This window comes from Nelumbo lutea, chromosome 3 (assembly GCF_056320005.1).
Source record: "Nelumbo lutea isolate HS-2025 chromosome 3, American lotus-T2T, whole genome shotgun sequence".
Taxonomy (NCBI): domain Eukaryota; kingdom Viridiplantae; phylum Streptophyta; class Magnoliopsida; order Proteales; family Nelumbonaceae; genus Nelumbo; species Nelumbo lutea.
Genome location: NC_142686.1, coordinates 1,639,672 through 1,662,608, shown reverse-complemented (window position 1 = coordinate 1,662,608; position 22,937 = coordinate 1,639,672). Strand labels below are relative to the sequence as shown.

General features: G+C 40.2%; 1 protein-coding gene across 5 annotated transcripts; it reads left to right on the top strand.

Annotated features, from left to right (window-relative positions):
• Nucleotides 1-5,036: 5,036 nt before the first annotated feature.
• LOC148862324 (protein MEI2-like 4) lies at nucleotides 5,037-21,241 on the top strand. Of its 5 annotated transcripts, none has more exons than XM_088979034.1 (15): nucleotides 5,037-5,976; nucleotides 6,643-6,829; nucleotides 6,947-6,992; nucleotides 10,147-10,482; nucleotides 10,613-11,046; nucleotides 11,195-11,353; nucleotides 11,612-11,728; nucleotides 11,818-11,966; nucleotides 12,711-12,808; nucleotides 12,919-13,341; nucleotides 14,411-15,065; nucleotides 19,462-19,546; nucleotides 19,678-19,746; nucleotides 19,880-20,059; nucleotides 20,483-21,241. In XM_088979034.1, exons 2-15 carry the CDS (start codon nucleotides 6,752-6,754, stop codon nucleotides 20,639-20,641), a joined length of 2,988 nt encoding a protein of 995 aa, XP_088835160.1. In that variant the 5' UTR covers nucleotides 5,037-5,976; nucleotides 6,643-6,751; the 3' UTR covers nucleotides 20,642-21,241. The 5 variants fall into 5 exon arrangements, with proteins under 5 accessions (XP_088835160.1, XP_088835159.1, XP_088835157.1 ...); XM_088979033.1 differs by having other exon boundaries at nucleotides 5,182-5,976; nucleotides 6,729-6,829; XM_088979031.1 differs by having other exon boundaries at nucleotides 5,182-5,976; nucleotides 6,729-6,829; nucleotides 11,818-11,969.
• Nucleotides 21,242-22,937: the final 1,696 nt, after the last annotated feature.

Sequence of the window (22,937 nt, the reverse complement as noted above, 5' to 3'; positions counted from 1 at the left end):
TTGAAAATAATCTTTTGACTGTTCTAGCAGAACTTAACAGGAAAATCTCATATCCAGCCAAGGGGCTCTATGCTCCTTCTTCCTCTTCTTATTTTTCTTTTTCTTTCTCCCCTGTTCTGCCACCACCACTGCATCCATTGCCCCTGGCATCAGAAAGGTCAAACTATTTGATGGAGCTTGTGTTTCAGCCTCCCAGAGCAAATCATAGGTGCTCGAACCAGTGGCGGTAGAGGGCAGTCCGACTTGGGAAAATGTGATTAGCCTGCAAAAGCTTGGACAGCGGGAGAGGCATTAGAGATTTTTTATCTCCAAACCCCAACTTAAAGCAAGTTTAGTCACCGAAGGGCAACCAGAGAAGCTCTCAAGCAGATTGCACTCATGAGAGGTGGAAATAGAGCAGTTCTCGTGTGCGTCCCGAGTAGTTCCCATGTGCGTCCCCCTCCTATCACCTCTGGCCTCTCTCTCTCTCCTTCTTCCCCTTCATTCTCTCCTCTGTTTCATCACCCCTTCTCCATTCAAATACCAAACTGATTCATCGTCTTCTCCCTTTGCTCTCTAAAGTCTGCTTCCACTTCTACAATTTGATCAGAAATCAGAATGCTGAGCTGTGGTAACAGGCTGTTAGCCACCTAGTCCGAGATGTATGACTAGGTTGAAGAGTTCAAATTTTAATCAGAATGTTTAACTGCAGTAAGTTCTCTAAGAACGCTGATTTCTATAGTTTCATGGGAATTGGGACGAGGGGGGTAATATTGAGTTTTAAAAGAATTTTAAACACCACGTGGTTTCATGTGTATACAGGTTTTGACGTATAATAATGGATGCTAATAATAAGGGAAGTATTTGTCAATTGTCAGAAATAGTAGGGATAGCATCAGTTAATTTTCAAACAGTAAAGATACACTTAGTGAATTAGCTAAACGATAAGGGTAATTTAAGAAATTTACCCTTATATATATAATGAAAATAATGAAAATAAAAATTTGAACTTTTGGGCCCAAACCCAATCTAAGAACTCAGTCCAGGCTTAGGTTCGGCCCACCCAAGTTGAACCCCTAACTACTAATAATTTCACTGCATAGGCAGATGGACAACAAGAAATTGCCCACCTAAATATTTAAGTGCACTAGTAAAAGAAAAAAAAAGGAATGGCAATGGGTGGACTCAAGGTAGGGCCTATACTCCCCATCCCCGTCATCTATCCTTGCCAGGGAGAAAACGAATCCTCCATCCCCAGCCCTGATGGAGACAGATTCCCATTGAGGATCTGAATCCTTGAATTCAGACTTGTTTTCTAGGTTAAGTAAAATGCCAAGAACATCAAATTCAATGTCTATTTGGTGGTGTTGTATTTTGCACTAGTATAATTATCGAAAATTTACTTCTTTTTGCTTTTTTTGAGAAATCAGGGAAAAGAAAAAGATGTATAAAACCTTTAAACTAAATTGACAGTTTCGATTTCACCTTTCTAACTTTTTAGTAAAGCATTTTTTTAGTGATACTATCATGAATCCGAGCAAGATTTCTTTTTCAATTAGTGAATTAGAAGAAAAAATTAACAATTCAATAGGAAAATACTTTCAAGACGTTATAGACTTGCAGCTTGAGAGAGATGGTTGCGGGTTGCTATGGTGGATAGTCAGAGATGTCTAGATTGTCGGTTGCTGCTAGATAGGGGATAAGGGAGGCTATTAGGCTAAGAGTTTCAGTTAATACTCATGGGATTTGGCCATTCTGGGGGAGGCAATAGGAGACTGGATATGTTCCTCACACAGGGCACCTTTCACCAATCTTACAGGCACATCCTATCATGCACTGGGAATATCTCCCATATTTTATTTATGGGAGATATTTTCAATGCAGTGTGGATATGCCTCTGAGGCGCTCATGTATGAGGAGCAGATCCCGTTCCAGGCAATAGGAGGTTAGGGTTTTGTGGAGTTAATATTAACAATTGGGATGGGGTGGGATTCCCCTACAAATAAATTTCATACCCAATCCAATCTAGTTGTTGGGCCTCGTGTATCTGGTGGGTACAGTAGGATGCTCCTCACAGAACGCGCTTCATACAGACTTCACAGCATGTCCTGTGACTGCACATGGTATATACACACTGGGGTTTGCTGAATTGTTTTAAGATTGTGGTCACAGACTCATAGGTAATGAGCTCAACTAAAGGACCTAGTTAAACAATAACAAAAAACAAAAAACTTAGATTCAGTACTCACAAAGCTCACACCGTCCTCACAACTACAGCCACTTGTAACCATGTATTGAGGATATATCCTTATATATGGGGAGATATTCTCAATGTATAGCTTCAAGTGATTGTGAGTATGAGCATCGTTTATCTGATTACAAAAATCCTATCTAAAATTAACAGCCGTGTATAAGGAATATTTACTGTAGTTATATGTTATACATGGGAAAATATTCCCAATGCAGCCTGCCAGGGGCAAATTTAATTTCCACGGTATTATTAACACTGCAACTAAGGGTGTAAATGGATTGGATTCGATGCAGGGTATATTCAAATTCGATTTGATAGTGTTTATGGTGGAGATGATCCTATTCGAAGATATAATCAGATCTGATAGGTAAGGAAGGATCTATATTCAAATTTGATTGGAAAGTCCAATCTTGAGATAAGATTTGATCTGATCTGATTTATTTAAAAAATAATAATAAATTGTTAAAATAAAAATAAAATATACCAATTTAAATAAAAAGTAAAAGTATTTTTTTATTATTTTTATCATATATACATATTTAATGAAATAAATAAATAACATATATTATATATACTTGTATAAATGTATAACATATATCAGATACAATCCGAAGATCCAGGGTGATCGGAATTCAACCAATTAGGATCGGGTTAACTTTGGCTGTTAGGGCCTGATGAGGGCAGATTTGGCCCTCCAATAAAATTGTGACACGTGGCACCTCGTGACAACTAGGAAAACACCCAGCCAACAAACTTACGAAGTTGGTGACCCACCCGGGCACCTGTCTGGCCGGCCTGGCGCGGCCTGACGCGCGCCTGCACGGTGCGCGCGCGGCCTGCGCGAACTGTGCACGGCCTGCGCGACCTGGCCGACCTAGACCAGCCTAGCGCATGATCCAGCCAAGGCGCTAGCTTGACGGCTTGATCTAGGCACTGTCCCGCCGACTGACACAGGCGCCGACCTGACAACCTGGCCTAAACACTGACCCGCCGACTGACGCAGGCACCCCTCTGACAACCCGGCCCAGGCGCCGACCTGGCCGCCTGACACAAGCGCCAGCCTGACGACCTTGAGGAGTTCACCACCGTACCCCGGTTTTGACCGGATGCGACGAGTCTTATCGTTTGGAGGCTTTTCACCCACCTAACCCGCGAAGACTCCGGTATATAAAGACCTCACCCCCCAAAGGGGAAGGGGAGGGAAAAGAAAGGGAAGTAACCCTGCTCTCTAGCTCTCTCATATTATCTTCAAAGCTCTCTACAATAAGAGTGCTAACTTAAGCATCGGAGAGCCCCCACCGGGAAAGTACCCCCGGGACCTCTGATTCAGTTCTCGCAGGTCCTTCAACTCCCGCCACCTACGAAGAGGAGGAAAAGATGCAGTTCTCGGAAGTCCCTCAACTCCCGCCACCTACAAGGAGGAGGAAAAGATGGAGTTCTCGGAGGTCCCTTAGCTCCCGCCACCTACAAAGAGGAGGAAAAGATGGAGTTATCGCAGGTCCCTTAGCTCCCGCCACCTACAAAGAGGAGGAAAAGATGGAGTTCTCGCAGGTCTCTCAGCTCTCGCCACCTACAAAGAGGAGGAAAAGATGAAGTTCTCGCAGGTCCCTCATCTCCCGTAGCCTACAAAGGAAAGAAGACCACCTCATGCTGAGGGCAATCGGATTGCGCCGCACCAGGGAGCTCCAACATTCTCCAAGGCATTGGCCGCCTAATAGGGAGTTCACCCCCAGGGAGTTCGCCACAAGGCAGTTCGCCCCCAGGCAGTTCGCCACCAAGGCAGTTCACCCCCAGGCAGTTCGCCACCAGGGAGTTCGCCACCAAGGCAGTTTGCTCCCAGGCAGTTCGCCACCAGGGAGTTCGCCACAAGGCAGTTCGCCCCCAGGCAGTTCGCCACCAAGGCAGTTCGCTCCCAGGCAGTTCGCCACCAGGCAGTTCGCCCCCAGGCAGTTCGCCACCAAGGCAGTTCGCCCCCAGGCAGTTCGCCACCAGGCAGTTCGCCCCCAGGGAGTTCGCCACCAAGGCAGTTCGCCCCTAGGCAGTTCGCCACCAGGGAGTTCGCCACAAGGCAGTTCGCCCCCAGGCAGTTTGCCACCAAGGCAGTTCGCCCCCACGCAGTTTGCTACCAGGGAGTTTGCCCCCAGGCAGTTCGCCACCAAGTAGCCCGTCACTAAGGTACGCCACCACCGGGTCGAATAACGAGGTACTTTACCAAAAAAATTTATATCACAAAACATTGGTACGTGGCCGAAAACGGTTACATCAGGGCCCAATAGCATAGGCTATTGAGACAGTTGGCAAATTCTGGGCAATTCACCTGTTCACACCCATACTTTTATTTTTAATCAAAATAAATTAAGATATAATTACTAAGTTATCCATTCTCGTGGTAATGTGGCATTTCCAGATAATCTCTCAATAGCATAGGCTGTTAATCCCCAACATCTAAAGTTTTTCCATATGCTCAGTTTGAAAGGAATGCAAATACAAATATATATAATATAAATACATATAAAATAATACAAAATATAAGGTTTTACACTCTACATATTTCTATTTATCCTCCTTTAGCATTAGGGATCATTTGCACCCGTAAGTATGCGACATCACTCAACGTTACATCCAAATCCAATGCTAGCGCTAAAACCATGTCGTAGCAAAAGAGGTTTGTTAGTTGTTCCATCATTCCAGTTTTACTAGAAAATCGCATGCCGTGCCTATATCCAAGTGACCCAACTTTAAAATTACCTAAATATCCTCTGACTAAAATTTGCACAGCAATTGTGCAGACCCACTTACCACTTTTGCGGACTGCAACACCCCCCCCCCCCCCCCCGAAAAAAAATTGCGGGCGGTAAATAGGTAATCGCTTCTTACATTCTTTCAATTCACTAAAATACCCTTCTTTATCCTCTTCATCAATTGCGATAGTGGGAACATACTTGGGCAATTTTGAAGAATGAAGAAATCTTTCACGGCAAGTGCCGAGTGGGACTTTGAGTTCGATTTGCTTACGATTCGCTGCTGAATGCCGATTCAGTTAGACCCCGTCCCGTATTTGGAGCTGACGCTGTTACACCGTTAACGGACACAAGTCGCAAGTGCATCTACTCGCTCTCGCTCTCTCACGAGTAGGGAGCGGGCCTGGTTCGTTTTACGACCGCCGTTTATCCACATAAACCGCCTTTTTTTACATTTTTCTTTTCAAAGCAAGCAAACAAACCTCTTTCTGTCTCTGCACTCTCTCCCTCCTCTCTCTCTTTCTCTCTCTCTCTCTCGCCCTCTCTCGGAGCGGGCGAGCGAGGGTTCGGAATCTTGCGGAGAATTGCTCAACCCAGTTGGAAAGTCCATTGGTTCCGACTCAAGGCTTTGAGGCCCCGGATGCGACGTGACCGGACCAGAGATAGGAAGCTCTTATTCTTCTCTAAATAAAAATAATAATAAAGGAATCTTCTCTCTCTCTGGTCCTGGCTGTGTTAGCTTGCAATGCAGGGAAAAGAAGGGAAAGAATCATAAAGTAGGAGGCTCTTACACGGCACAGAAGCCGAGATCCCTTACTCGATCCTCTTGATTATGCCGAATCCGTTCTGATTTTCCTCGTCTCTCTACCTCCGTCTCTTCGATCTCTCTTTTGTTTAAATTATATCGTTTTTCTCTATGTTTTTATCCTCGAGCTTGAATATCACGGAAGAGTTAGATAGAGAGAGAGAGAGAGGAGCGTTTGAGCTGGAGATAATGCTTTGGTGGTGAGTTCTCTCCCGTTTTTTTTGTTGAATTCTTGTTGCTTTTGGTGCTTTGATTAGTTGATCGGTTGGTTTTATGATGGAAAGGTGGAAACTTTATTTGTTTATGACGGTTTTGGAGGTTATAATTTGATCTTTTGTTTGAATTGGGTTTTAACTGTGAGGTTTCGTGCCGATCTTTTCTGTTTCTATTTCAATTTCGACTGATTCGTAGAATCTTCGTTTTTTTATTCGGTAGCTAATGTTTTCTTCGGTTTCGATTGTAGAGGAAAAACTCTTTCTTCGGATATATGCGTGAACTAATTCTTCTTCTTCTTTGTCTTCGTTATATTTGATGATCTTCAACTGAGTAAATCAAAATTCCGTTTTTCGTTCTCTATTTTTCATGGTTTTGATTCTGTTTTACGATCTTCAAGATTCTTGAAGAAAATCGCTATTCTTTTCCCTTCAGTAGCTATGCATTTGTTTTCCTTGCGATAGGGTTGCATTATGCAGTTGCATCAATTTAGTATTTGTTCTTATTTTCATTTTTTATCATCTTTTATTGCTTGTATAATTTATACATATTTTAATGGATTTCTGCTTCTTCTTATTCTTCTTCTTCTTCTTCTTCTTCTTCTTCTTCTTCTTCTTCTTTTTAATTTATGTTAGTTTCTCTTGTTTGTGAAGGACACAGACAGGGAAAATATTGAATTTCCTATCGGGTAGAAGGAGCAATTGATATATGGAATATTGAAATTTATTTCCTTTCTTAGGGTTGTGGTTTCTGAGTTGCACGATGCCATCTGAAGTAATGGATCAAAGGGGTTTGTCTCCATCGTCCTACTTCTTTGAGGAATTCCGTTTTCCTGCCGAGGTATTGATCCGCAAGACAGCTTCCAAATTTATGTATTCGTTTAAGTGTTAAGCAGTTCAAATCTTCCAATTTGGTTATCTAAGTTACCTTTTTCCCTCCTGTCTTCTTATTTACCAGAGAAAAGTTGGATTTTGGACGTCCGAAAATATGCCTGATAGCCATGGTGAGTATCTGTAGTTTGATTTACCAGGTGTTCACTGTTCTAGCCCATAAAAGACCAAAGGTTGTTTGAGATCCTGACATAACTGAGGCCTGTGCAATCAAATAAATAGTTTGTTATATCTGTTATATAAATGATATTCTGTACATACAAATTGAGCATAGGTTCTGGATTCTAAGTTCTAACTCACAAGGATGCCATTTGCGCTAAATAAGCTTCTTGGATGATCCTTTTGATTGTTCTTCCTCCTCTCTGGGAGGCTAGTCATTCACAGTTATCACTTTTGGGCTTGTGACATTGTGGAGATTATTCTCATTTCCCCCACTTTTAACCTCATATTAATTTGAGACAAAGTTTGTGAAGACACCCAGAAAGTGTTCCAACCCCAGAAGTTGGGTAATTATCGAAAAGAAAAAAACAGAGGTTGGGGCCTTACAACCTCTTGGATCCATTGGAATTCTTGAAAGAGCTGGGGCATTCTAGGCTGATATTACCTGCCAAAAGAATTGGTAAATAATATGTGTGATGAGACTAGCTTGAAGGAGGTTTACCCTTGCCTTTTTTATATGGCTCAAAACAAAGAAGCTACAATGGCAGATGCGATGTCTTGTCACAATGATACAGCAGTGTGGAAACCCACTTATAGGAGGAATCTAAATGACCGGGAGGTGGAGCAAATGGCTGATCTTCTACAAAAGCTGTACAGACAAAACCCAAGCAGGTCAGGGGATTCTTATAAAAGAGAATGGAGATGGTGCAAGGATGGCAGTTTTCAGTTAAGTCATTTATGGCACATTGGTGGAGAGGGGTGAAAGTAACTTCCCTTGGGAAAGTATTTGGTGTACAGTCGCTTCAACAAAGGTCTCCTTTCTGCTGTGGACAGCCTCTCTTAACAGATGTCTGACTAGAGATAATTTGTTGAAGAGGGGTTGTTTGATTGATAACATCAACTGTATCTTCTGTGATGAAGAAGGGGAATCAGCTCATTATCTAATTTTGCATTTCTCATTTGTTAGAAGGCTGTGGTCTAAAGTGTTGGACTTTTTGGGCTTCAGTTGTGCTTTCCAAAATTTGTGGTGGAGCTTTTAATTTGTTGGCAGTTGAAGGGCTTGAGTAAAAAAGGAAAAGTAATGTGGAGGGTGCTGCATTTGGAAATTTTTTAGACCATGTGGATGGAAAGAAATGCCAGAAATTTTGAAGGCTTGGGAGAATCAGAGGCGGCAGTTGAGAAGGATTTATGGGGTAGAATTCATTCTTGGGTTTCAATGCACAGATGTTTTACGGATATACCACATGACTCTTTTTTGAAAGCTCAATTGCTTTTTTATAATGTTTAATCGATATTTTATACAGATAGCGGTTATTTTGGCACAGCTCCTTGCTGTATAGATGTGGGCATGTAATTTTTTTGTTATTAATACAACACTTCACCTCTTTAGAAAAAGAATCTTTTTAGAAGTTAAATGACAGAATGATAACAGAAGGGGAAAAATGTTGGAATCTGAAAGTTCAGGGGCTTGTCACTACCCTCAAAGTACAGGGTGGTAATCTGTAATTTGCCCTTATATATTTATTTTAGAAATTAGATAAGATTATGTGAAAGAATTCCAGTCTTTAGTAGATTTAGTAGATTTTGATCTCTTCAGTTAGCCACTTGAAGCTGTTGGTTGCTCGGTAGGGACTATTTCCTTCTGTGGCATTTTCCTTTTATATTTTCTTATTATATCCCTTATACAATATTTATTTCAATCTTCATTTCCCAGTGCATGATAACACTACTTGTAAGATTTTTCACTGCTCCTTGATTGCACAGATATCTGGATATGTTGTGGGGCCAGATTCTAAGAAAAAGGAAGCCAAATCCATGGTTTTATCTTGGTCTTTATGGTCCTTTGTGTGGCTGCCAAGATGGACTAACTATTGGTTTTCAGAAATCCACATAAACTTCAGCCCAATTCCCTGGAATTGCACCTGTAAGCCCAAGCTTAATAAGTTGTCAGGCTGGGCCCAAGGCCCATGAACTTAGGCCCATTCTAGTAAGTCAATGAATTTAGAATTTGTTTAGCTCAAGTAGGTCCTGTGTTTCTGAGTTGAAGATTCTTTCAATTAAATCAAGTAAAGATTTGATAGAGATTGAGAAGATCTACTAGATATAGTTAGATTAAATACTTTTTCTTAGCAAGTATTTCCATATTTAGTTGCACTTATTAGGAAAATAAATATCATGTAGATCTCAAATAGAGTTCATCTATAAAAGCCATTGTAATCACTCTTTTGTAAAGATGAATACAAGTTACATTGTTTCTTAGAATATTGCAGTTTGGTTTTGACTCCTAACTTTTGAAAGTGCTGATTCTTAGATAAAGCTAGTGGTGCAACACCGTTAGGACCTTTCTTTGGGTTATAGTAGGTATTTCATCTATTTTTGAACACTAGTGTACTTGGTTTTTGTGTTATATTCAGCCATGCTTTCTAATTTTTCTTTATTACTTCAATGGTAAACCATTCACTTAGCTCTTATTTCCTCTTATACTCTCACCATATTTCTTTGTTGACTCGTTATTTCTGTTATTTTCTGTAGTTCATAAACAGCATAGCTCAGACCTCTTCCTGTTTTTCTTTCTGAATTTTTGAACACTCTCAAGTTCCTAGTATGTTCAAGCTAAGCCTCATTGAAGCAAGCTTGATACAGATAGGGCCATTACCCCTCATTGTGAAGGTTCTTGTGTGTGTTGGGTGTCGCCGGGGGGTAACACAGACCTAACATTTGTCATTTTTCCCCAAAAGTTGCAACTCTCAGATTCTGTCCTGTATTTTCATGCTTGTTGGTCCAAGAGTTTACCATTGCACTAATCAGTGGCCACTATCTTGATAAAGCTCATTTTCAACCTATTGTTTTCCCATTATTTGATCCCTACTACTCTTCTAAGTTGATTTGCTTGTAGCAACCTGTCATTGCAATTTTAGTCTTAAAACCCCTCTTAAACCTAACCAACATGACTCTTGTTTTCTCCTAGATATCCATGCAACTTCATCCATAATTTCTAGGGTAGATCTTTCAGCCATTTGTATGTTGTCCAGCATCAAGATGTTTTCTTTTTGTCCTTTGTTTTCTTTTAGTCATTCTGCATCTTATGGATGTATTGCTGTGTTTCAGGAGTAGGAATGGGTGCAATATCACGAACATCAGGGAGCAAGTCAGAGACCAGAATGGGAACACACTCAATGCAGTGTTTGGAATTACCTGCATCTTACCCTGTCAGAGACCAGAATGCTAAGCTTAACTTAGAGCACCAAGTTGTGATGACAGATAAAACAGCCAATTCATCCATGACCTTGTGGAGATCTGTGGACCAAGATGTGGCAGCAAAGTCCAATCTATTTGTGCAGCCAGCATCTTATTTTATGGAAGGTGGCAGAATAGAGAAGAATTCAGTGCTATGTGAGAATGGTCTATTCTCAAGCTCCTTTTCAGAAATATTTAGCAGGAAGTGTAAGTTTCCATCTTGAAATTTATTTATCGAAGCAATGCTGTTATATGCAGACTACTATTTGCTGCCTTACATGCATTGCTATATCTACTTGCTGTATTCTCTGCTTATATTTTTCTATTTGTTGTGCAGTAAAACTATCATCCAATGATGTTCTATTTGGAAAATCTGTTGATACTGTTGCCTCCCAATATGAGGAACAGGAGCCCTTTGAATCCCTTGATGAAATTGAGGCACAAACAATCGGAAACCTCCTTCCTGATGATGATGACCTGCTTTCTGGTGTAATTGATGAATTGGAGTACATTGCCCTACCAAATAGTGGGGATGACACAGAAGATTTTGATCTGTTTAGCAGTGGTGGAGGGATGGAACTAGAAGGAGATGACAGTTCCTGTGGGGTCCAAATTTCTGGTATTTCTGGAGATATTTCCAATGGTCAGCAGGGAGTTTCTTATGGCTCTGTTGCAGGGGAACACCCTTATGGTGAACACCCCTCCAGGACACTCTTCGTGAGAAATATAAATAGCCATGTTGAGGATACAGAATTAAAGGCTCTTTTTGAGGTATTCTTTATTTCTATGGTATTTGTAATTTCTTTATCTATTCTATGTTTAAGTTAGAAATCACTTCATGCTAGCATTTTCATCCTTTTTCTTTAATTCAGTGTTCAGCCTGTCATTTTATTCCAATGACTGTATTCTACTTGTGCAGCAATATGGAGATATCCGCACTCTTTATACAGCATGCAAGCATCGCGGATTTGTTATGATTTCTTATTATGATATAAGGGCAGCACGAAATGCAATGAGAGCACTTCAGAACAAGCCACTAAGGCGGAGGAAACTTGACATACACTACTCAATTCCTAAGGTATGATGCTTTGCCCTTCTGCTTTTCCCATCAAACACATGATGTTTTATTGTTGCAGCTTCCCAGATAGTCAAAAGAAGTACTGAAAATGGAGAGATCTTAGAATTCCTACTATTTTGTAAAATTTGGTGGTTACATGGACTAAATTATGATCATGTGCTTATGTACATGCAAACTCTTTCATTTCTTCCAATTACTTACCACATGCTTGCCTGTTTCATGGTATTGCTTCATAAATCATGGGTTATTGGCTTTTAGGACAATCCTTCAGAGAAAGATATTAATCAAGGAACTTTAGTGGTGTTCAACCTAGATTCTTCTGTTTCAAATGATGATCTCCGTCAGATATTTGGTGTTTATGGAGAAATTAAGGAGGTGGGCTTGTTTTGTTAATCTTCTGCCTTGATTCTTTCTAAAACATGTATTGTAATGATATGGACTTAGTTATTAATTGTGGCATGCAGATCCGTGAAACCCCACACAAACACCATCACAAGTTCATAGAATTTTATGATGTTAGGGCTGCAGATGCTGCTCTTCGTGCTTTGAACCGGAGTGATATTGCAGGGAAACGGATCAAGCTTGAGCCAAGCCGCCCTGGTGGTGCAAGACGGTGGTATTGTCCAAGCATACTCTCTCTCTCTCTCTCACTCTCTAACATGGCGATACAATGACAGACACCTTTTTTCTATTTAAAAACTCTCATCAAGTCTTATTCTGGTGTTTCTACTTTTCCATCTCAACTCTACTGATTTTTAAGTTCTTGCTTTTGATGTTTCATGCGGAATTCTGCATTTTCCTATCATTTTTTCCTAGTTCCTACTAGTACGACCAGTCCTTGCTTCTGAAGGAGTTCATTTCTTTCTAAAGATTCAAGTCTCCAAAGACATGTTTTTTGATAAGAAACTGTAAAAGGTTAATCTTGTTGCTATAATACTAGGATTTAAATTATGAGACATCTGGAGAGTCAATTACAAGACAAAATGATGACCATACATGACAGAGAAAACAAGAATGCCCTTTGCCCAGGTTTTCTCCATACAAGAATTATCCATGTTGGTTCCTATTCTAGCTAGATGTTTAGTTAGATTGTTCGCTGTTCTAGTCATCCACCTGAATGAGGCAGTCAGACTTTTAAGCGGTTATGACCACTTAGCAATCTATTTTGACAATTAAATCCCTCCTTCCATCTTTTGAAGCAAGTTTTAAGTCTTGACTAAGAGCTAGAAATTTTGCCTTCAAAGAATTTTGAAAATCCCCAATCTCGAGAAAATTGAGAATATTGCCCGTCATTTCTAATAACTCTACCAATGCCTGAATTTCTTGGGGCTCTCCTCTAACAATATGTTTTTTGCAGTCTGATGCAACAGTTATCTCCAGAGCTGGAACAAGAGGATTCCTTTTCATCTCGTCCACATGGTAGCCCTCCTAATAATTCACCAGCAGAATGCTTTGGTATGGTTCTTGCCTGATAAAGTTGGCAACTTGTTAAAGAATTGATTTGTGCTGCACCAAGGAAGAAAAGTTTATGCTGTATTACTCTAACACATCTTTCACACTAACAGTTTCACAAGGGTCAACCACATCTGTTAGTATGGAGCATGGAGCAATCCAGGGTCTGCACTCCAAGATCCAAGTTCCTATTGGTCCATTAGCAGAAAACACATTCTATCATGGAATATCTTCTAGTGTTCCAAATAACATATCCTCTCCAGTGAGAATTGCATCATTTGGCAATCAATCTGCACTTGGCGAGCATAGCCACTCACTTGGTCAGATGAAGTTTGGTTTTCAGAGCCTGACAAGTTTTCATCCTCATTCACTGCCTGAGCATCATGATGGCTTAGTCAATGGTGTCCCTTACCACTCTCCAGGCACTATGGCGGCAATGGCAGCAAATATGAGTCCTAGACCATCAGAAGGAATTGATAACAGGTGCATCCACAGAATAGGCTCAAATAGGCATCCACTTGACGTTAATGATGGTGGTATGTGGAACTGATTATTTGGTAAAGCTTTATTTTTTATTTTCGAATTTTTTAAGTGTCTGGCAGTCTGGCTCAATGCATATGTATTTCTCATTAAACCGAGGGACTGTTACTTACCAGTCCTAGTGATTTAGAACGACGGACACTTTTCAAAATAGAAACTTAAGGCCCCATTTTGTTATAAGTACAATGCACCAATGCACCAACCATCAAGGTACACTTGAATGCTGTGCAGATGGGTGGCAACTGCCTTTTACTCTTGCCAAGAATATCTCCACTGAAAGTCTATATGATTGGATTATAACCTAAGAATCTATTCTATTTCATCTTCCAACTTATTGGGAGAAAAAGAGGTGGCAAGTGATCTTGAAAAATACCTGGATTGTATATTAGGGAAAACTCCACAAATTCCATTCTTTGCATATACCCATTAATTATGCTGTATAATTTGCAGGGTTCCTTTTACATCCAATTGAAGTGGTCCTTAAATTTCCCTTTTTCCAGAATAAAAAACAAGGAGAATAGCAAGGACGAAAAAATGTGGCTTGAAAAAGAATCACACATCTGACCAATGCTTTTGGGTCTGATATTTAGACTTCGTATTCTTAAAATGATAGAATTATTTCCATAATATTTACCAGCCTGGTTTAACAAAGTTAGCACTGTTTTCACACCAAGGCCAAGGGGATGCTCTATACTGTTTTCTCGAAGAGGCGTGGTGTGTTTCAGATAACTGGGCCCACTGTGACATCGTTGAAATGAAATCACATCTTTTGAACAAAACCAGACCCCACATGGTGTTCTGTGGTATGTGGTAGGTGTGTTGTACTTGCCACCCAGAAAAGAAAAAAAAATGCTCTGGAACGTGTGGTGTGGTTAAGATATAGGGAATCAATGCTGACATATAACCAAAACATTGTCTTTCAAAACCCAACAAAAAACACCAATTTACCAAATACCACCTAAATTGATATCTTTCTGCTTAAAAACTATTGATTACGTTGTTACTATATAGTTCTGCTATTTCTTATTGGTTTGCATTGTGGCTGATAGACCATCTCATTTGCAGTTTTCAGCTCTTCCAGAAATGGAAGCTGCCCTCTTCATGGACATCAGTATGTGTGGAGTAACTCCAATTCATATCATCCTCGTCCTCCAGTTCCCATGATGTGGTCAAACTCACCATCATTCGTCAATAGTCTTCATAATCATGCCGCTCCACAATTGAATGGCCTTCCGAGGGTGCCATCCCATTTGCTGAACCCAGTATTACCTGTACACCACCATGTTGGATCAGCACCTGCTGTTAATCCCTCTTTATGGGATAGGCGGCATGCATATTTAGGAGAATCTCCTGAGAGGTCCAATTTCCCTCCAGGTTCTCTTGGGAGTACAGGATTTCCGGGTAGTTCTACATTGCATCCTGTAGAACTTTCTTCTCATAACATATTTCATGTGGGTGGCAACCATATGGACCCATCTATTCCCTCTACAAATGTTGGACTGCATTCCCCTCAGCAAAGATGTCACATGTTCCCTGGACGAAGCCCAACAATCCCAATGGCAAGTTCATTTGATGCACCTAATGAGCGGCTTAGAGGTCGTAGAAGTGATACTGTTTCCAATCAGACTGAGAACAAGAAGCAGTATGAACTTGACATTGACTGCATATTGCGTGGAGAGGACACCCGGACAACACTTATGATAAAGAACATTCCTAACAAGTATGTAGATACTCTCTCTCTCTCTCTCTCTCACACACACACACACATTGAAAAAGAGGTTACCAGAAATAAACATCAATTTGTTAACAGTGATATGCATTGACAAAAATTGTGGACTTGCCATATACCTATAGAGTCTACAATGCAACAAAGTATGTGAAAGTATTTGAAATTCATGCATTTTATGGTTCATTTGATGGTGTTCTCTGTTTGTACATGATATTAGCCAGAATTACAAAATACAAATGGTTAGGAGGGTTCCCAGTGCAACAAAGTTCCATGCATTTTATAGTCCATTTGATGGAGTTCTCTGTTTATGCATGATATTAGCCAGAACGGCAAATGGTTAGGAGGGCTCCCAAGGCATTCTGGTTGCTATCAGCTGATCCACCATTATTTAGGTGTGATAAGGGAGTTAGGCATGGATTTTCTTTATTCTGGCCCATTCATCAAATACTGTCTCTTGGTTTTAACTGTTGTAGACTTCCCTTGGTGGAAATAATGTTTTTAGATATACTAGTTTAAGACTGCATGCTTTGCACATTTGCAAGTATTAACTATATATGATATTTGGGCTCTAAGTTGGACAGATTTTTATTCTCAACAGGTTGGGAGGAACATTGGGACATTATTACTTCTAGGGCTCTCCCTAGACTTACTTCAGACCACTAGCCTATAGTGTTGGTCAAGGAGGAAATAAGAGGAGTTGGGCCTACCCCTTTCAAGTTTGAAAACATGTGGTTGACTAATCCGGGTTTCATTGAGAAGATCAGAGAGTGGTGGGAGCAAGCTAATCCGGTAGTTGATTGGCAGGGAATGAGGTTCCACAAGAAACTACAATACTTAAAATCACAATTAAAGGAGTGGAATAGGCTGGAGTTTGGAAGATTAGAAGAGAGAAAACAAGTTTGGGTGGAGCAAATCGAGGATTTGGACCTGAAGGAAGAGAGAGGCTCCTTTGAAGAGGAAGAAAGGAAGATGAGATGGGTTTTGAGGAGGCAGATGGTGGACATCTTGGTTAAGGAGGAAATCAGTTGGAGGCAAAAATCCAGGTGTAAGTGGCTAAAGGAGGGAGACAGAAACACAAGGTTTTTCCATTCAGTGACAAATGGGAGGAGAAAGAAGAATTTCATCTTAATTTGGAAGTTGATGGATCAGTGTTGTCCCACCCGGCAGAAATTGCAGAGGCTCTAGTAAACCACTTCAAATCTATTTTTAGAAGGCCTATGAATGGGAGAGTGTGGTTGGAGGGTTTGGATAGGCCGTCTCTAAGTGCAGAGAAGAGAGAGTGGTTAGAAAAAATGTTTGATATGGAGGAGGTAAAGGAAGCATATTCTCTATGAATAGGACAAAAGCTTCGGGTCCAGATGGGTTCATAATGGCCTTTTACCAGGATTGTTGGGATATTTTGGAGAATGATCTTAGATCAATTTTTTAGGAGTTCTACAGGAGGGGTGTAATAAACTCGGGCTTGAACTCAACTTTCATTGCCTTAGTCCCAAAGAAGAAAGATGCTTCTTAACCAAAGGATTTTAGACTATTAGTCTGGTGACTAGCTTGTACAAAATCATTGCAAAGGTGTTGTCTCTCAGGATAAAGAAGGTGCTCCCCTCTATTATCGCACCCAACCAAGGTGCTTTTGTGGAGGGAAGACAAATCACCGATCAGATTCTCATTGCAAATGAGAGCTTTGAGAGCTTTAGGAAGTCAAAGAAGAAGGGAGTGGTTTGCAAATTGGATTTGGAGAAGGCTTATGACTTGGTTGATTGGTCTTTCTTGATGGAGGTGTTGAGGAGTTTTGGTTTTGGTGACAGATGGTGTAAATGGATCTGGGGCTGTGTTAGGACTTGCCATTATTCTATCCTGGTGAACGGGATTGTGGTTGACTTTTTCCCTGCGTTGAGAGGTCTAAGACAAGGAGATCCTCTTTCCCCTTTTCTTTTCACCCTGATTGTTAATGTGCTTGGGAGATTGATCCATAGAGCAGACTTGAGAAATTTGATAAGAGGATGGAGAGTAGGAAGGGAGGAGGTTCCCTTAACACTTCTACAGTTTGCAGATGATACTTTACTTTTCTGTGAAGGAGGGAACTTCAATTGGATCCGGAATCTAAAGTTGATAATACAACTCTTTGAGCAGATATCTAACCTCAAGGTAAACTTCGATAAGAGTTGTGTGGTGGGAGTGAATGTGAACGAAAGGGACCTAAGGGAATTTGCAGGTGAGCTAGGTTGTGCAATTATGGACTGGCCCCTGACATATTTGGGCCTCCCTTTAGGAGATAATCCTAAGAGTGTTAGCTTTTGGGCTCCGGTAGTGGAGAGGTTTGAGAAGAGGCTAGTGGCCTGGAAGAGAACTTATCTTTCTTTAGGTGGGAGGGTCTCTCTCATTAGGTCTACCCTAGCTAACCTACCTGTTTACCATATGTCAGTGTTTAAGATCCCCTCAAAGGTTTCAAATCTTTTGGAAAAATTAATAAGGAACTTTCTCTGGGAGCCTGAAGAAGAGAAGAGAGATCATAGGGTGAATTGGGAGGTGGTCACTAGGTGTAAAAAACTAGGTCTTGGGATTGGTAATTTCAAGAAAAGGAATATGGCTTTATTGGGGAAGTGGTTGTGGAGGTTTTCATTGGAAAGGGATAAATTGTGGACTAAGATTGTGGCTAGCATTCACGGGCTGGAAGACAATGGATGGGATACTGGAATCTTGGCAAGGGCTTCAGCTGCTTCTCCTTGGAAATCCATTCACAATCTGCTTCTAGTTTTCTCCCCTTGGATCAGGTATGACCTAAACTCTGGTAACCGAATAAAATTCTGGGAACAACTTTGGGTTGGGGATTCTCCTCTGAAAGATCGGTTTCCTTCCTTGTATGCTCTATCAGATTTGAAAAATGAACCCATATCTTCTTTCTTGGCCCCTTCAGCCTCCACTTCTGGCTTTGGATGGAACCTTGGCCTGCGTAGGGCAATTAGGGATATAGACTTGGATAGCTTGGTAGCTTTGCTAGCCTCCCTTGAGGGTGTCTTCCTAAACCCTACTAAGGAAGACACCGGATTTTGGACCCTTTCTAGCTTTGGTACCTTTTCTTGTGCTTCATTCTTTGAAACCTTAACTCAGCCTCCTATCCCCTTGGGGTTGTCCTTTCTAGTTAAGGAAATTTGGAGCAGGCCTATTCCTTCTCGGGTTGATTTTTTTTGTTGGGAAATTTTCCTAGAAAGAATCAACACTTTAGACTTACTTCAGAGAAAGAGACCCAACTATTGTCTACTTCCTAATAGATGTGCTATTTGTAAAGCTGATGGGGAATCTGGCTACCACCTCATGGTCTCTTGTAAGGCTGCTAAAACTGTTTGGGAGTGGATTTTCTCCCGCTTTGGGTGTTCTTAGTATCCTCCGGAGATTGTCCAAGGTTTGTTTTCTCCTTTTTTCAGTTGGCCTATGAAGCGAGGGAAGACTATGTGGAGGTGTATTAGGGCAGCGGTATGCTGGTCTTTGTGGGAAGAAAGAAACTCACGCATTTTTTCTGACAAGGAAAGAACATTGGAAGAGTTGTTAGATCGAATCCTTTTAAGAGTTGTCCACTGGCTAAAATCTTTGGAGTTGTTTTTAGATTTTCCTATGGATGACTTGCTAAGAAACTGGAAAGAGATTGCTTCCATTGCTAGATGCAAGAGGACTCTTTGTTTGTTTTGGTCCTCTCCCCCCTCGGGCTTCATAAAGCTGAATTTTGATGGCAGCAGTGTAAGGAATCCAGGGCCCTCTGGGATTGGAGGAGTCTTCAGGAATGAGGAAGGGATTGTTACTGCCTTATTCTGGCCCTATTGGAGAATGTGACTCTCTTAAGGTTGAGATCCTTGCAGCGCTTGAAGGAATTCGAAGAGCAAAGGAATTAAATATCAGCTGTTTGATTCTGGAAGGTGATTCAAAGGTGGTGGTTAGTTGGTTGAAGACAGAGGACAGTGGTTTGTGGAACTTTAACAATGAAAAAAACAGTTCTTATGGCTGGGTAGGGACATTGAGATTCAGTACAGCTGGGTGAAGAGGAGTGCCAACTCATTTGCGGATGGGTTGGCCAAGCAAGGAGTGAATAGGGAGTCTGTTTTTTGGGCTTGTTTTTAATATTTTTCTTTGCATTCCCTTTGTTTTCTGTTTTTGGGGAGCTAAGTTATTTTATCTCCCCCTTTGTATCCTTTTTCCGTCTCTTCTTTTAATTTAATGAAGATGGTGTTATTGATAAAAAAAACTATATATGATATTTGGATTTAACTTTTATGACCTGCACCGTAACCAAGGCAAGTATCTGCTTTATATAGTATAGATGTTCAGTAGTTTTCCTTTTTTTTTTTTTTCTTTCACTTACCTGTTCCCTTTTGATTTGATGTAATGGTATTTATAGGTATACTTCAAAGATGCTTTTGGCTACAATTGATGAACAACATCGGGGAACTTATGATTTCATCTATTTGCCAATTGACTTCAAGGCAAGTGGATTTTTGCCACAAATGGATTATTTTTTTCTTTTCATCTTTTTGGAGAGCAGATTAAAGATGAAGTGCGATATTAGTAATTGTGTTTTCTTCTACTGATTCTGGTCTCCCTTGTTTCATTTTAGAACAAATGCAATGTGGGTTATGCATTCATCAATTTGATTGATCCTCTTCAGATTGTTCCATTCTATAAGGTGAGACTTGCATTAAGTGCAGTAAGATGAGCAATTATTAAGTATTTCTATGTCAGGTTTATCCAATGCCTCATACTTTGTGCTAAGAGCAAGCAGAAAAAGGTTATGAGAAAAAGGAAATACATCTTTGCAGGCATTTAATGGCAAGAAATGGGAGAAGTTCAATAGTGAAAAGGTGGCATCACTTGCCTATGCACGCATCCAGGGGAAAGCAGCTCTAGTTGCCCATTTCCAGAACTCTAGCTTGATGAATGAGGATAAGCGATGCCGTCCTATTCTATTTCGCACTGATGGTCCAAATGCTGGTGATCAGGTTTGAGCTTTTCTGGTCAAAGTTGGGTACCTTAAAAATTGAAACATGTTATTGAACTGTGTTTTTGTTTTGAGAAGTAAAGACAAGTTGTTTTAGGAAAAAAAAACAATACAAAATTACAACCAGATTTTTTTTTTTTTTTGCTTCAGCTTTAGAAACAAAAAGAAACACACACACACACACACACACACACAAAATTACAACCAAAAACATGTTCAGTGCTTTGATTCAAGAATCAATTTGTTTTCAACCCAGATGGTTTTGATTTGCTTTTGGAACTCACAACAGGAGAAACAATTGATATTGAGGAAAAACCGCTTAATGTATAATTAATTAAGAACTAGTCTATTAAATATATTCTTATGTACTTCCAATTCACTGAAGGAGCATTTAATTTTCACTTACTGGAAAGTTCGTCTGCAGGAGCCCTTCCCTGTGTGGGCCAATATACGTTCAAGACCTGGCAAATCACGGACCAGTGGTAACGAGGATAATCAAGGAAGCCCACCAAACTCTACTAATGGAGACGAATCTTCCGGTGGGTTGGATTCTTCGTCGGGTTCTACAAAGGACTCTGATTGATCAAACTGTTATTTTTGGGAACTAACAATGTTACCTAAACAAAATTTTGTGCAAATCAATCCTCTATTTTCTAATAGTATTGGGGGGCGGTTGACATATTCTTTTGGGTGCTCGCAAGAAGCCCCTTCCAAATTTTGAGAACCAGAGCATGTAGCGGAGGCACCGGAAATTCCATTTTCTTGTTGGGACCTTTTTAAGTTTGTATCGAGGCCAACAATGAGAAAAGCATTACAGAGAAGATCTTCAAGATTATTGATGGTCGCAGAGTTAAAAAAGAAAAGATGTACATGAGTTTCTGAGCCAGGGAGAGCTTTGTTTGAGATATTTCGAGGAGACTTCGCTGACCTATCTTTTTCTTTTTTTCTTCTTTTTTTATCTTTATATCATTCTCATTTACTTTAATTTGCCCCTTATATATTTCTTTTGTTCTGTTTATGGGGTTAGAATCCTTGGGGATTTCTGTTTTGGATTGAGCGGGTATTACAGGTCAGAGAGAAATGATCTCTGGTCGTGAATTTTTTTTTTTTATTTGTACCGAAGAGGAGGCGCTGCATCCCACATCATATTGAAGGATTGAATATTTTTGTTTGGAATTGATTACTTGATGTTTGCATGTTGCTTTTTAAGATTTTGGGACTTGGAAATTATTCAAAATTAGTGGGGGAAAAAAGCTCTCTTGTCCAAGGGATCAAAGCTTTTTAATTTTTTTAGACTACAAGTAAGCGTGTACGTGCAATTGCACGGGAGAGAATATCTCTAAGATAAAACTTTTTATGATTCATGAGTAGTTTCTTGGTATAAGTGGGCAATTTCTAAAGTGAGTAAAAGATATTCATGCCCTCTTTATGTCTTCTGTATATTTAGACAAGAGGGGTAAAAAACGTTTAATGAAAATTTCAGTAAGAAGGAATGCTCTTTTATAGATAGTATAGATGTTTGGTTTGAAGGCAGGGAATATAAGTTTTGTGAAGGTTTTTCTACCTTTTCTCTCCATTCTCCACTTTTTCAAATCAAACACAGCCTTGGAAAGGCAATATTCCAACGATTTAGGATTTGTTTTGGATAATATATGAATGAGGGGAAAAATTAAAAACTAACAATAAACTGATTCAATTTAGAGTCGCCAATTTGTGAGTGGTCATGTTTTAGGGTTCGGTTTTAGATAGAACTGGAGAACCACTGACCCGGTGATCAAATCACTAAACTGTTGACTTAAGCTGTGGTTTGTGGTTTAATAAAATTTTATTTAATTTTTTAAAGAGCATTAATGGATAAAATAAAGTGGATATTGAAAGATGGGGAAGGATTGAGATGAGATCAAGGTTTTTAAAACCAATCCGGAGAATGAACCAATCAGGGGTCCAATTCTCAGGTTGAACAGTTTGATCGTACCAATCTGGAGAATGAACCAATCAGGGGTCCAGTTCTCAGGTTGAACAGTTCGATCGTTTGAACTGAAGGGTTAGCCCGTTTTGACAAAAATTAAAAAAATAAAAGACGATCAAAACGGTTCAAATGGTTAATCGCCCAAATCAGCATTTATTGACCAAAACCAACGGTTTTTAAGAAAATTTTGGTTTTGGAAAAAATGAAACCGATCACCTGACCAGTTCCCAGTTTTTTAGATCCGGTTTTAAAAACCATGGACGAGATATTAGATCTGACATCGTTGAAATCAAAGAGAGATAAAAAAGGTTGGGGGAGAAATGTCGCTGCTGCCGTTTCTATCACCACTGCCGTCACCATCAGGTGATTGGTGAACATTGTTTTCTTTTTCTTCCTCCTCTTCTGGTGTGCATGCGTGTGTGTAACCCCTATTTATCCTAATATTCCAATAGGAAGATTAAATCTATCAAATTGCTTAAACCGTTTGACCCTAATGATAAATCATTAACCCGAAAACCGGTGATCAAAGCGATTCTTTTTTTTTTTTTTTGGTTTTTAAAACTTTGATCAGCATCCATCGGTGGGATAGAAGGGGTAGTTGCAAGGTTTTCAAAATTAGTCTAAATCAGACGGTCAGACCGGAAAACTCAGGAACCAATTAGGTGACCAGTTTCATTAACCCAGAATCGTTATTTCGTCAAAAATTATTGATTTAGTCAACAAACCGCTGACCCGGGTGTTTAAACCGTCCAATGATTTGGCCATTTTTTATTTTTTTTAAATTTTTATATTTTTATCAGAACGGGCCGTTTATTCAATTCGAACGGTCGGACCGTTCGACCCGGTAACCGGACCCTGACCGGTTCGTGGTTCGGTTTAAAAAACCTTGGGTAGTTGAGCTAACGGCTCC

Bases quoted from the DNA above. Each gene is read 5' to 3' on its own strand.
- LOC148862324 (XM_088979031.1), top strand. From the start codon at position 6,752: ATGCCATCTGAAGTAATGGATCAAAGGGGTTTGTCTCCATCGTCCTAC. The intron at 15,066-19,461 runs GTATGTAGATAC...TGGTATTTATAG, and splicing joins ATAAAGAACATTCCTAACAA to GTATACTTCAAAGATGCTTT. The intron at 19,547-19,677 runs GCAAGTGGATTT...GTTTCATTTTAG, and splicing joins ATTTGCCAATTGACTTCAAG to AACAAATGCAATGTGGGTTA.